The sequence below is a fragment of the Citrus clementina genome, unplaced genomic scaffold (assembly GCF_000493195.1).
Source record: "Citrus clementina cultivar Clemenules unplaced genomic scaffold, Citrus_clementina_v1.0 scaffold_1, whole genome shotgun sequence".
NCBI lineage: Eukaryota > Viridiplantae > Streptophyta > Magnoliopsida > Sapindales > Rutaceae > Citrus > Citrus x clementina.
In genome coordinates, this window is record NW_006263303.1 from 24,288,798 (window position 1) to 24,303,765 (window position 14,968).

The 14,968-nt window shown below is 36.9% G+C and overlaps 2 protein-coding genes across 2 annotated transcripts in view; one reads left to right on the forward strand and one right to left on the reverse strand.

The window, feature by feature from the left end:
- Positions 1 to 4,717: 4,717 nt before the first annotated feature.
- Positions 4,718 to 8,230, forward strand: LOC18055499. The gene is made up of 2 exons (XM_006452711.2): positions 4,718 to 4,810; positions 4,955 to 8,230. The coding sequence occupies exon 2, from the start codon at positions 5,193 to 5,195 to the stop codon at positions 8,157 to 8,159; it is 2,967 nt and encodes a 988-aa protein (XP_006452774.1). The 5' UTR covers positions 4,718 to 4,810; positions 4,955 to 5,192; the 3' UTR covers positions 8,160 to 8,230.
- Positions 8,231 to 12,446: 4,216 nt separating this feature from the next.
- Positions 12,447 to 14,968, reverse strand: part of LOC18055501 — a 6,915-nt gene continuing 4,393 nt past the window's right edge. The window contains exon 5 of the mRNA XM_006452713.2: positions 12,447 to 14,932. Coding sequence (XP_006452776.2) covers positions 12,767 to 14,932 — 2,166 coding nt within the window. The 3' untranslated portion in view covers positions 12,447 to 12,766. The remainder of the gene's footprint in view (positions 14,933 to 14,968) is intronic.

The window sequence follows — 14,968 nt, forward strand, 5'->3', positions numbered from 1 at the left end:
AAAAAAAAAGAACTTTTTAAGCAAAAAAAAGTTATAAGAACTCATCGTGGGTGATTCATAGATGCCCACATGGAGATGCTGGCCCACAGACACAACGCAAGTGGGCATTGCTGGCCATCTGATCTGGGACACACATCTTATGCGACGAGGTCGGTTTATACTAAATGACGAAAATACCCCAAGTTATCAATTATTCCCCGGACAGCAACTTTATTTTTTTTGGGTTTAAAACTTTTAAATGGGCCTCGTTTTGGACTTTTGGCATCGTTTAGAATTATGACGGCCGATAAAAAAAGTTGTTTCTACTGTATAGATATTAATAAATAATTAATTAAAAAGGTAATTTTGTGTTTGGTTAATTAGATTACTGTGCTTGTTATAACTTTGAAAAGTACGGTACATATGTTTGGTAAAATTTATTATGAATAAATTATTTTATTATTTAATAACTAAAATAAGCATAAGTTTAAATTACGTTTTAAATTTTTAAAGTATATTTATTAAATTGTGTAGACATGCGTTTTTTTTTCTTTTGAAGCACATGAAATTACATAAAGTGAAAAAAAAAACTCAATTAAATAATATATAATGAACTTCATAATATGTTACATAAAATATGATAAAAAATCATACTAATACATAATCCAAATAAAATAAAAAGTTTACATTCACATTAAACTTATTACAATAATAATCCTCAAATTTTTCATTCTTATGATCTAGAGCCATTAGTAATGTAATACTCTTCTTAAATGTCATTGTCTCTTTCTATTCCTTCATCAAAGATTAAATTAGGATCATCTCAATGTTCTCAAAATGAAGACCACATTGTGCATGCCTCCTCATATAATTCTGCAATGCCATGGATACAATGACATAATTGTTATTAGCGTAATTTGACTGGGGTGGTGATATGATATCTAATGGTTCATATATTAGGGTGGTTTGTGGAAAAATAAGCCATAATTATTTTTTATTAAAATTTTAAGATTATAATAGAAACTTTGGAAAGGTATAGTTGCTTATTTAATAAACTATTTATAAACAAAGAAAAAAAATCCCTTACCTACTTTTTAAAGTTACTATAAAAATAAAGAAAATTGTGAAATAAGTATCTTTTAAAAAATTTACCAAACATTATATTTATAAAAAATTATTAAATGAATAACTTATTGAGTTTCAACCTTAATCCCAAATGAGATTTAGTTTTAATGAGTCGAGCAAGATTCAAAACAAAAAGAGGAATAATTTCAACCTTAATATGAGACAAAACATGACAATGCTTTTTGTTATATTCTTTGGCACTCTTCATTGTTCTCTTGTTAAAATTGCCTTGTCAAATTTATTGTTTTGTGCATGTAGCTTATTAATGATTAAATAAAACCTAAAACTTATCTCAACTGAAAAAAGATCAAATTATGGTATTAGTTTTTTTTTCATTTGTAACATCTCTTATCTTGAGGTAGTATAAAAAGGATTTTGAGATGAAATCTCGGTTCACATGCGTAATAGAAAAGTTTAAGTTAAATTTGAGGAGAAAGGAGATAAGAACCAAGAATGATAAAACATAAAATTATAATATATCACAATTATTGAACGAGTCTTGGCAAGTACATGTAATTTTGAATTTCATATACCATAATTGGCTAATGAAAGTTTTAAAAATCTTCTATATGTGGTGAAAGCAAAAAGGAAAGCATACAACGAACATTAAGGCGTTTAAATCTATGAGTTTGCTCATAAATCTTGTTCGTTTAGTTATTGATAGCCGGTAAAACAAATGGGCAGTTTTACTACTTTGGTAATATAGCTCATATCCAACAAGTTTTTAATTGCATGCCAACAAATTGAATCCTTATTGAGCAAAATTTGTTCTTGAAAATTTTTTTATGTCCTCAGTCAAAGTCCAAGACGATTTATGAAGATGCCATGCATACTAATCTTGACAGAGAGGTTGATTTTGTCTCCAGTTTAAATGTCCACATAGATACCAAGCCTCGTTGTTGGTCCACATCAACATAATGGGGATACCAAATGAATCATAAAATAATCAAAACCAGTGAATCTTTAAACAAAGATAAGTGTATCGAACAATACAGGCACTATCCTTGAATGCTCCATCTATGAACAATGAAGTGTCTCAAATATGAGATGAGTGCTCTACATAATGGTGCTGTTTAATGTGGAATAACAAGAACAACTTATTAATTGTTCCAATAATTAATGATCAATACTGATGAATTGCTCCACTATGATTGTGGCTTCACTATTTCTAAGTTGAAAGCTGTAGAGACAAGAATCAATATTGCTAATCTTCTCACTTGAATGATTATTATATAATAGGTGTCTGTTGCTGTCAATTTTCCCAGTAGTGAGGCAACTTAAAGACGAGAAAAGTTAGAAACGAAAGCAAGTTTATCCATCTTAATGCTCAATCAGTTAATCGCTTATGGCTGCTGCCTCTTATAAATTCTTTAATTAGTTTTGTATTTAGCCTTAGATTTAATGATGAGCCAGTACAATTAGACAACTGCCATCTGCTTATTGATTTGCCGGTGAATGCCGCATTTCATTGTATATAATTGCCACCTGTCGGCATGATTGGAAAATCAAGACCACATGGGCAAGTGATAATAAAGATTAATAGATAATTAAATCCACCCTTTCTAGCTATATTATATATACATATATATCTCAATACATAATCTTTTGTTATTAGGGTACAACTAAGGCAATTAAAAAATAATCTTTTGTTATTAATGTACCAATTAACACATCCCCTCACTTCAATGCTTTAAAAATTAATTGAATGCAAGTGGACGTAGGAGTACAATGAAACTCTTCAATGGAGCCTTTTTTTTTTTTTTTTCATCTGCTAGTGAAGTTCCATTAAACTGGAAATCCCATGACGCAATTGCGTAATAAAATAAACCAGAAAGGTGCCAATAATGTCAACTTTTGTATGCAAAGCTAGCTTGGAAAATAACCCTTTTTCTGTACAATTTAACGCACAGCTATACAAAGAATATGAGAGCTGACGCATAAGGATGTTATTGAACTGAATAGCTATCTTTTGCCAGTCCAATTGAATTTATTACAACTCCATGATTGAAAGCTAGAGGGTCCACAGTGAAAAGGAAGACCATAAGCACTAAACAAATTTTAAAGAGATCAAGCTTTAGGATTAAGGGTCGGGGTGTCCAAGTTGACACTTGACACATTAGTCTGAGTAAGCGCAGCCTTCCAGCTTGGGCCAATTCATTTATAAAGTATTACACAAGCACTTTTGTTTTGCAGCCACAGTTAAATAAGCACTTAAGGGAGAGTACTTTTAGCAAGTAGCACTAGATATTTAGTGAAAAGCACTTGCATGTTAGTGGCAAAACCTTGCGTAATTAAACACCAACAACACTTTTTGAGTTTTCGGGAGACGATGAGCATTAAGCACAAACAAATTCTATCGTTTTGAAACTAAAGAGGTGGTGGCTATGCCACATAATTATATTTTTTTTTGTCTTATCCATGAGGTATTTTGAGGAGGGTCCCAACTGTGGGAGGTACCTTTAAGCCCGTACCACAACCCAGACTAGAAGTCCCCGCTCGAACCGGGAGGCACATGTTCTCCCAACAAAGACGACTTCCCTGCGACTCGAACTGGGGAGCAAACCCAGTCAAGCCACTTAAGGGGACTCCATTGCCAGTGGAGCCAACACTTTGTTGGTCATGCCACATAATTATATAACATATCATATATATACTCATATACACATTGCCTGCGTGTACCTCACTATTTGACAATGTCAAAGACATTGCTTGAGGATGGTGTAAATCAAACTAAATAATGGATAAGAAAATTCATAATTTGAAATTGAACAGTGTTTTTTTTTTTTTGGGTCACACATCAGTAAAACAATTCAAATGATGAATAACCAGAAGCAGATGCGGTAGGTGTCATTTTAACTTGGCAATTGCATCAGTTGGACTGGTCTATGGTGCTATTCCCAGAGCAATATAGTTTCAAATAGTGTCAGATGCGTACACATACAGAGAAAAACTTGCCTGCCAGCCTTTGTATTGTGTGTCTATATATATATTATACACATGTATAATATCAATGCACAATGCTTTATTCTATTGCAATTTAAAAGCTTACACCTTCCACCACTTACTACAAATCAACCACAAACAACAAGGTCTGCGTAATGGGGGTTGCTCTCCCAATGCCCTTTTCCTCTGAGTTCTTTCTGACCAGTCCTTGGCTTCCGTGACAAAGTGAGAACCCCATGTATGTTTTAGAATTTGAAAGATTAATATGTACATTAGATAAAACAAAAAGAAAGCAATTGCCTAAGCCCAACGCATTATATTTTATTACCCTCTTCAGCTTCTTTTTTAAGCACTTATTTATATACTATTTTATGTTCAAAAACCTTGCAGATCCAACCCATACGTTAGATTCCTCCCATACTGTACAGCTTGTTTTTCAAAGAAAGAGAGAGAGAAACAGATGAATCTTCGGGAGTTGCAGAAGACTAGGGCCAATATTTCTTGTTTGCTTCAGGTAAATAAATTTAAATAGCTTCTAAAGCAGTAGGTACTACTGTTGATCACTTACATGTACATGAAACTTTTATTACTAGGAAACAGCTTTTTGCAATAATATTTTGTCTCCGAATCTAACAGTATATATAATTTTTTGTACAGGGCTATGCTTGAATGCTTGCTCTTTTTACCAAGTGATGTATTATGAAGTATGATCTTATGCTGATGCTATTCGGTCAAATCTACTCTGAGAAGCGGAAGAAAACAGGTATACTTCTGACTAAATAGGCCCACAACGGCAAGTGATAATACATCACATGCAGATCTTTCTGTGTGAATGAATTATAACTGTTGCATTCATCTTCTGCCATTAGTCTCTGGACAGAACCACTCACTTAATTATATGTGTCAGCAAAGCAAAGAATAGAATAGCTCAGCCAAGAATGGTTTTTGTGAAGAGCTGTGAAGCACATATTAAAGGGCCTTCGTCAACTTCTTCCAGTCCAGGCTGTGAATGAAAGCAAGCGTTAATGTGTTCTAGAGAAGAGCAACATTGTAAAGTTCAACTTTGTTAAAAGCATTGAGATCTACTTCTGTACTGCATACTTCAAAGGCATTTTTACCGTGTGGTGAAATTTCAGTCACTAGCCATGGCTGTAGAAGCAGCTTCACTATCTGGTAACACTCAGCTTCCTCAAGAAACCCCAACTGGCCTTACCATCAAGACTTCAACTTCTTGCACCAAAGCTGGTACGAATGTAACTTCAACTCCTATCAGTTCGGATTTGCCTTCACCAAACATTAAAATCAGCTCAATTGAATCATCTCCATACAGCTCTCCTCTTGTGTCACCGCCATCTTCAGCATTTGTTTCAGCTTTACAATCACCGTACATTTCACCTAGAGCCATTACTCCAAAACCCCAAGAAACCCCAACTCCAGCTACACATCCTTCACCTCCAGTTTCATTCAGAGGCTCACAATCCGATGACATTCCTAGTAGCTCCTACACACCCCCGTCAGACCAATATGAGTATTCTGATGACCCAACTGACTCAAAGCTCAAGTTTATGACTTGTGTTCAAGTAGCAGATCCTGCTCCTCCAAGGGTATCATTTTCATTTCCAGTGCCGAGAATTTCCTTTGCCAAAGGTCCAGTTTCTCCTGTTTCTAATGCTAAACTAAGAAGCTGTGATGTGTTCATTGGTTTTCATGGGCAAAATCCCAACTTGGTCAGGTTCTGTAAGTGGCTTAAGTCAGAACTTGAGCTGCAGGGAATTGCTTGCTTTGTTGCTGACAGAGCTAAGTACTCAGATAGTCAGAGCCATGAGATTGCTGACAGGGTTATCTGCTCAGTGACTTATGGTGTTGTGGTTGTGACTAATTCTAGCTTTCTTAATCATTTGAGTTTGGAGGAGATTAGGTTCTTCGCTCAAAAGAAGAATTTGATTCCACTTTTCTTTGACAATGGGCCTAATGAGATATTGGGTTTGCTCAACTGCAATTCAATTGATAAAGAGTGCAAAGAAGCACTTGATGGACTTATGAAGTCTCATGAGTTCAAGTTGGAAGCCAATGAATGTAACTGGAGAAGCTGTGTGGCTAAAACTGCTGGGATATTGAGAGCGAAGCTTGGAAGGAAGAGTGTGGCTGAGAATGATCTAGAAGGATTTGAGGAGCTACCATTTCCTAGAAACAGGTGCTTGGTGGGAAGAGACAAGGAGATTATGGAGATTGAAACTGCCTTTTTTGGAAGTGGAGATTATCTTGAGCAAGATTATGCTATGCCAATCACCAAAGGAGAGGCAAGTGGCCAATCTGAAGGCCTTGCTGATGAAGAAAGTGATTCAGTCAGCACCAGAGGCGGGAGATTTATCAACTTGGAGTTAGGGAAGTGCAAAGAACCAAAGCTAGAGGCTTGGGTTGAGCCAGTGTTGGGAAGAAACTCGTTGAAAAAGTTAAAGTACAAGAAGTCTAGAAGTGGGAACTACAAGAGCTTGGGCAGCAATGTGATATGCATAAATGGGGTTCCTGGCAGCGGGAAAACTGAGCTAGCACTTGAATTTGCTTACAGATATTCTCAAAGATACAAGATGGTTTTGTGGGTTGGTGGGGAAGCTAGATACTTCAGGCAGAACATATTGAACCTCTCACTCAATTTGGGGTTAGATGTGAGTGCGGATCCAGAGAAGGAAAGGGGTAGAATTCGAAGCTTCGAAGAGCAAGAATTTGAGGCATTCAAGAGAGTTAAGAAGGAGCTGTTCCGAGACATGCCTTATCTACTGATCATTGACAATCTTGAGACAGAGAAAGAATGGTGGGAAGGGAAGGATCTGCATGACTTGATACCAAGGAACACTGCAGGTACTCATGTGATTATCACTACAAGGCTATCCAAGATCATGAATTTTGAAATAATGCAGCTTCCACCGTTGTCCTTGCCTGACGCAATGGTTCTAATGAGAGGCAAAAGGAAGAAAGACTATTCAGCTGAGGAGCTAGAGTTCCTTCAAAATTTTGATGAGAAACTGGGAAGGTTGAGCTTTGGTTTGGGGGTAATTGGATCACTACTTTCTGAACTTGGAATTGCTCCATCAGCACTCTTTGAAGCTGTGAATCAAGTTCCACTTGAAGAATGCTCTACTTCTCCTCACATGAGTATTAATGAGGAACAGTATTGCAAAAACAATCCTTTCCTTATGAAGATTCTATGCTTTTGCTTTGCCGTATTACAACAAATAAATGGGAGAGAGAATTTTCTTGCCTCAAGAATGCTTCTCGTTGGTGCCTGGTTTGCTCCTGCTCCGATTTCAGTAAATTTGCTAGCTGCTGCTGCTAAGAACATGCCTTATGCTGGAAATAGATTCAGGAGATGGAGAAAATTCTTGACTCTCACATTTGGGTGTTGTGTTGGCTGTGGCCTGGCACCCCAAAGTGAAGAAGAATCAGCTCTTCTTCTAGTCAAGTTAGGACTTGCACGAAGAGCCAACAAACAACCTGGATGTTGGATTCAATTACATCCTATAGCTCAAGTGTTTGCAAAGATAAAAGAAGGTTTATTAGCTCCTAGGGCAGCAGTTCAAGGCATAAGGAAGATTAGCAATCCATTGCTAAACTCCGATCATCTTTGGGCATCTGCATTCCTTGTTTTTGGATTCAAATCCGAGCCCCCAGTAGTCCAAGTGAAGGCAATAGACATGGTTCTGTATATTAGAAAGATAGCTCTTCCTCTAGCAATCAGGGCGTTCACAACATTCTCAAGGTGCAGCTCAGCATTGGAGCTTCTAAAAGTATGCACAAATGTACTCGAGGAAGTAGAGAAATCATTTGTGTCTCAGATTCAAGATTGGTGCCATGGCTCACTTTGTTGGAAGAAAAAGTTAAATGGGAACCAAAGGGTTGATGAGTATGTGTGGCAAGACGTGACATTGTTGAAGGCAACCCTACTTGAGACAAGAGCAAAGTTGCTACTGAGAGGGGGGCATTTTGACAGTGGTGAAGAGCTATGCAGAACCTGTATCAGTATTCGAACAGTGATGCTGGGACATAACCATGCTCATACCTTGGCAGCTCAAGAAACTTTGGCAAAATTAGTGAGGATGAGAAGTAAGATATGATCCTGTGATCATTGTTTTTTACCATTCGACTCCCTTCTTGGGAAGCTCAGTTTTGTTAATGCTGTAACACTTTTAGCTAGAAATATATAGTCATCAAGTTTCTTTCTTATAACTTGCGGCTTTCAATTTCATTGGCTTTCACACCATTTGCCTCTGTAATATGCATAGATTCTGAAATGAATCTAGTAACACAAGTTACAAGTACTTCGTATACAACTAACGGTATGATCTCTCATTTTTCATCACACCAACAAAAGTCAAAATTAGACTAATCAATATTCACATTTTCATCAACCCCCACATGAGCAACAACCCAAAGGAGGCCCGTGAACAGGGTCTTACAGGTGCATCGATTTGAACTGACCAACTAACTCTCAACTGTTCAAATGCTGGGTTGGTAATCGTTGGTGGGTACCGTTGGTTCAAGGTTTGGTCTAAGTGTGTGGACTCTTTACGGCTTATTGATGTCATCATTTGAATAGAAATTTCCTTTCATTTCATTGATTGATTACTACAAAACTTGAAAATGAAATTCTTATAAACTTACAAATAGTAAGAACCCATTAAAGATTAAATTTCTACAGTTTTTTTTTTCTTTTCTCGGACAAAGAAACATAGTTCCATAATTTCATTCCATCAACATAAAACAGTGCAACATGAAGGTTGATTTGCTGATGATTCATCATTACAAGTAATTGTTTTAAGAAACTAATTAAATTTTCACAGATATCAACATCAGGAAAAAATTATAACCACTGCGTTTCTAAATATGGATGAAATAAATGTACAGTAAATCTAGATAAAACTATTGTTACAACATTGACAAGAGAGTGAGGCAAGGCAATGAAAACTTTTGTGGTCCATCGAAATGTGAGGCAAGGCAATGAAAACTTTTGTGGTCCATCGAAATAACATTAAGGATTTTGCAGAGCCGAGTTAATGCTTACAACTAACCAGCTTCCTAATACTCGTATAAGTAATAAGCTGCATCCTGCATGTAGATATATCTATAAATATATATCTACATTAACATATTCTTTCACTTAAACGTACGAAGTGCCTACGTTTGGACGCCCTTATGTGCTGCTTTCTCTCTCTCTACATTTTATTTATTCTGGTGCTGTAACATTATTATATAGCCACAGGGACCATGAGTTAAATTTGAGATTATGCTATTGTATTTTATACACAGCCACTTTCACAATACGAAAGGTAAAACTTTTGGGAAATTTACAGGAACAGTGAAAATATATATGGGGTGATTTCTTAAGCAGTCAACTTCTCATTTCTCTTGTTTTTCCAAAGCTAAAAACACCTATGTTGTGGACAAAAAATGTCCTTAGAAGAATGTGTCTGTTTTCCTCTCTTAACAAATTAAGTACAATTCCGTAATCAAAATCTCAAGCATTGATTAAGTGATTTTTTTTGTAATGGAGATAAGCAATAAGAAGTTGAGAACAAAAAATGAGTACATAATGCACTTGATACTATCTTCTGATCACCTGATGCATTTTAAATAATATCCTTATATATGTATTACTGGCGAAACCGTATAGCTTAATGGCAAGGACTTGATAATTCAATATAAAGTTAAATTAAAAGAGCGTTTTGGGTAGGGGTGGACAAGTCTCTTTGAAAAAAAAAAAAATTACATGAGATTATTACTCAAATTACAACTCATATTTCATGAGATTATTATACTAATATTTACAATCAAACAATTACTGATACTAGATTTATAAATTTTACATAGTACTGCCTGATTTTTCTCCTCTCTAATATTTTAGGGACGTCTATTCCATTCAAGTTTCAAATGAAACTAGATTTACAAATCTTATATAGCACTGTTTAGATTTTTCTCTTCTCTAATATTTGAGGGACATATACTCCACTCACGTTTTTAAAAAGAGAAGACTATATTCACTCAAATTAAGGAATGAAATTAAACCATCATAATGTATTATGGGCCTCGAACTCATGCCCTCACAATTGTGAGGGCAAAGTTCTAACCACTCGGCACAAATCTTATTCAACCTAATCTAATTAAATTTAGATGAGTTAATTATATTATAATGAATTGATTGGATCAATTTTTTTAACCCAATTAATGATTGAATTGGGTTAGGTTCACATATAACCCAACCAATCCAAAAATAATAAAAATCATGATAAAATTAATGTCAACTGTCAACCTTCCTTTTTAGATTTTTTTTTTCAATTTCTTTTATTTAAACTTGACATTGATTGAATTCCCTTGATTCAAAATTTAGAAATTAAACCCGAATTTTCACTAAAAATAATTTGATAAATTTTCAAACATTAAGTCATAACTTCTTCTTCTTCTTCTTTTGTACAAATCTTTATTTTGTTTCTTTGTTTACAAATCGATTGTTGAGTATAATGAATAACATTTAATGTCAAGAATTAATTGGTCCTATTCTTATTTGAATTAATTCTAAATACCAAATAGTTTTTTTCTAATTTTTTTCTATATTTAGTTTTTTTTTTAATTTTTATCAACTCGATCAGTGTAACCCAACCTAACTTGATAATTTAAAAGTTGGATTGGACATATTTATTTGATTGAGTTGGATTAATTTTTTCTCAGGCCAACTCATCCCCACCCCGGAAAAGTTAACAAATCAATAACACTATATTATATTACTGAAGGAAGAAAGAATTAAAAAAAACAAAGAATGGTCAAGGTTAGAATAATTAAGGGCTTGAAGATAGATTCTTGCTTGAGGGGAGGTTGGTTTCTTTCCTTGGGCAACACAACTTTGTAAAATTTTCTAATATTTTTTTCAAAAGCAAATGGAAAGACAAGAAAGCAAGAGTAAAGTGGAAGTGGGTTTGGGGGCAAAGATGACGAGAAAGACAAGGAATGGCCCACAAATTCCCCCCAACCAAAAAAAAAAACAGAGCGATTCGTCTTTGTAAAGACTTGTCAAGGTGTCCAGCTTTCACCATGCAAAACGCACATCCCACGTTACATTACGTTTCACAAAACCACCCCCCCATCATCTCAAGTTGGCAAATAGTGAGTGCCACTAAACTAAAACTAAGCTAAGCCCTAGATTATAGTAAATAATGTCTGAGGCTCTAAGCAAAGCAAACGGCCATTCTCTTGTTTTGTTGTTTTGTGCCACTATGTTTTTTAATTTGGGCATTATTCCTTTGACCTTGACCTTGCTTTCTCTCTCTCTCTCTCTCTCTCTCTCTCTGTCTGTCCGAAAATCATCATCATTCATCACCTTCTCTTGTTCGTACTCTTTTTTATATGAATTATGATTAGCAGTACATACCCTAGCTTAGCTGACCTTTTTCTCTCTGCAGTAACGGCTATATTTCTTTCATGGTCGTTTTGGCAGAGCTTCCAGTAGCCTTGCTTTTTAGCCTAATGACCACAAAAACTACAGCAACTTTCAGTGTTTTTTTTTTTCACCTCCTTCTTGTTGCTGGGGTCCGGGTCCTACACATCTTTTGCTATATTTTCCTGTTTGTGTCCCACATTAATTTAATTTCTGGCGAAGATTAGAGCATGAATTCTTGTTCCATCATGCAACAAATATTTGACGGCTATTAGAGAGCGCATCGGTTGACAGCTCACTTAATAACGTAATTTTATGTGGTCTAATTCAAATCAGCCATGAGATCGATCATCATCTTCTGGGCTTTGGTGTACGAATCGCATGCATTCCCTGCTGCGAGAGGCAGGTAGCACGGCCTTTGCATCTGAACAATTATTAATGACACACCATGCATGCAAAGATTCTTACAAATTAACTGGCTACTGCGCGCTGCAAGTACAATGCGCCCATCTATCTCTCTACTCTACTCGTCTAACCAACAACCGCACATCACATGTGCTAATGATATAATAAGCCTTTGATTTACAATAAAATTACCCGAAAATATCGATGATATGATCTCCATGAAATATTGAAATTTTGAAAGCTTTTGAGCTGATCCCCCAATTAGTCCTTGAGTACTAATTATTCGTAGTAATCTTGCAATATCCATACCATCACGGATGGAGTTTGTATACCATTGTCATCTTTTCTGGTATTTTAATTCTGCGAGCACAGATGGGGGAGAAAAAAATGAGACCAGCTGTTGAAAACATGAATTAACTACAATTCACAGATCATTTGATTTTTCATAAGTTTAGACTTTTCATAAGGCGTATTACTAGATCAATGGATGCTAAGGCACACGGTAAAAAGAGCAGCTCTCTAATAACAAAATATAGAAATGGAAAGAACAAGAAGAAAATTTCTTTATAGGTACATTTAACTCCATTGGCATTGAGCCGTTCTCATCATAAACTATTATTCAAAGATTCCTTATACACTTGCTAGTTCCTGGAAGGCTTTTGAGTTTTTTGCCTAAGCAGAAAATCCTCAGAAAACAGCATAAAGTTGAGCCAACATTTAGTAACTTAAAATATAAATACAAACTCTATTCAAGATCTTAGCCGATGAACCCATGCAGACTGTCTTTAATGAGATCCCCCATAATTTCTGCAGTCCCAATTCGTTTTTCTGGCCATCCGTTGATACTGCATGGACCATGTGAAAATTGCCAATCTCAAGTCACGCTCCTGACTATGACAAGCTTGGAGAATAATATGGCCCAGATCTTACATGACTTGCCGTGGGTGGAGCAGCTGCAAAAGGACCCCGTTGCAGCACAGTAGAGCCTTCTTGAGTACAAACCCATCTAACAGGACTTGCATTGGGTAGCTTGGGGATTGCAGGGAAGTTGCTGTTGTGCACCGCAGGTGATTCGCCTAAGACTGGGGGATGATCTCGTGCCTGATAACAAGAGAAATGATTCACATGCCTTGGATTGAAATTGGGAGCTTTTGGAATTGAAATTCCAGATGACATCAGCTGACTTGCCCTCAAGCCCTCGGAATATTTTGTTACATCAGCAGACACATTGGCTTCACTTTCAGGAATATCATCAATGACAATGATTTCTTTTTGGGAGGCACTGCAATCTGCACTCTTATGTGGACGGTCAAGACTTGTTACTACATTCCCCATAACATATGAGGATGTTTCACTCTGTCTGAACTTCAGTCGATCGTGTCTACTTGATAAACTGTAAGCATCTCCATACATGTGAGGCTCCATTGGAGCAGTAAAACCACCATTTACATGCTGGTTGGGAAACAGGCCTGATGGAACTTGTGCAGATGTCTGTGGTGTCCTTGGATTAGTCTGGTTTCTAAAACTGCTAGGCAATCTGGCATCAAAAGATTGGCCCGCTGCATCATATGGATTATGACTGAAGATCACAGGACCTTGAGAACCCATTTGTGGGAAGTAATGGCAGTCCTGATTTTGCATACTTCCAGGAGAGAATCGAGACGATGTTGGCAACTGAGAAATTAAATGGCTGTTCTGGGCACAAGGTTGGGACTGCCCAAGAGGCACAGATGCATCTTCCTCTTTATTGACCACCATTAAGTTCTTCCCCATAAGCCTGAGCACAGGATTAGGAGTTGATGGACTAGGAGAATCACAATCACCGTGACCTGAAAACTTCACACCAGTTTCAGGAGATCCCTTTACACTAATGGGACTGGCAGAGGACTTCATGGTAGGGGGAACAATCTTTTCAGATACAAAATTTGGACAACTGCCGAGGGAGAATATTTCAGGTCTCACATCCAAATTGTTGGGTTTCACATTCTGCTTCACAATGGCAGGCAACGTCACTGAAGTCATTGTTCGTCGTTTTAATAATTGTGATTCTTGATATTTCTGAGCAACATCCTGAGATATTCTCTCCTTCCGTTGGCAACAGCATGGCTGACCATCATTCTTGAAACTGGAAGTTCTCTTTTCAATAGAGATCTTATTGACTTTAAACTTCTCCCCATCAAAATACGATCTTTCTGCTCCTGTACCTGTCTGACCAACCACAGCTGCATTTTCAACCAATGGTTCAGCACCACCACTCGATAAGCCTGGCTTCAACTTGTCTTGAACTGCATGGACCGCAGATGATAATGGACTGAAGTCAGACCTAACTGCAGTGGAATTAGAGACAGTTGATGCCACAGAAATTGGTGAATCTGACGTATCTCCATCTACCAAATCAAGCTGATCTTGAGAAGATTGAACACGGCTTGTGGTTAGTGATGAGTTCCCTTGAAAATCATCAGATCCCATGTCCCTAGGACTGGGTAAAAATGAACCTGGTGGTCCCGGAATTGGAATGGGATCAACCTCAGGAAAGGAATTTCCTTCCCCAATATCAGAATCCAAACCTGGTCCCATTTGATCATTTTGCCCAATTATCCCATTGCCTGCTTCATCGGAACTATACATCTCTTGTCCATCAACAAAGCTTGGCTCAGTCGGGCCTGTCAGTGCTTCACCTCCACATAGTATCCCATTATAGTCCTCAAAAGAATTCGAACGGGTCCTGGAACGATCACTCAGCTGTTCAAACTTAGTATCCACAGTAGCAACTGCATCCTCAACAGATTCAAGGACATCAACCTTGTCTATAACATCATCACCAGCTCTAGCTGAAGCATCTGTGTTTTCTCCATCGTCATGGCCATAAAACTGGGGTGCTTGTTCCGAACTCTCCAAAGCCATGATTTCTTCTCCTTCAGTACTCATTGCTCCTCTATCTTGTATCATTCCACGTAAAATACTTTTTCCAAAAGGTGTTTCATCATTAATCTCTTTTCTTCCACCCATGCAGTTTAATGCATATTGTTGACCAACCTCTGAACCCCAAGCTGCTACCTCTTCAATTGAGTCCCGATAGGAGCCGGTGGATCG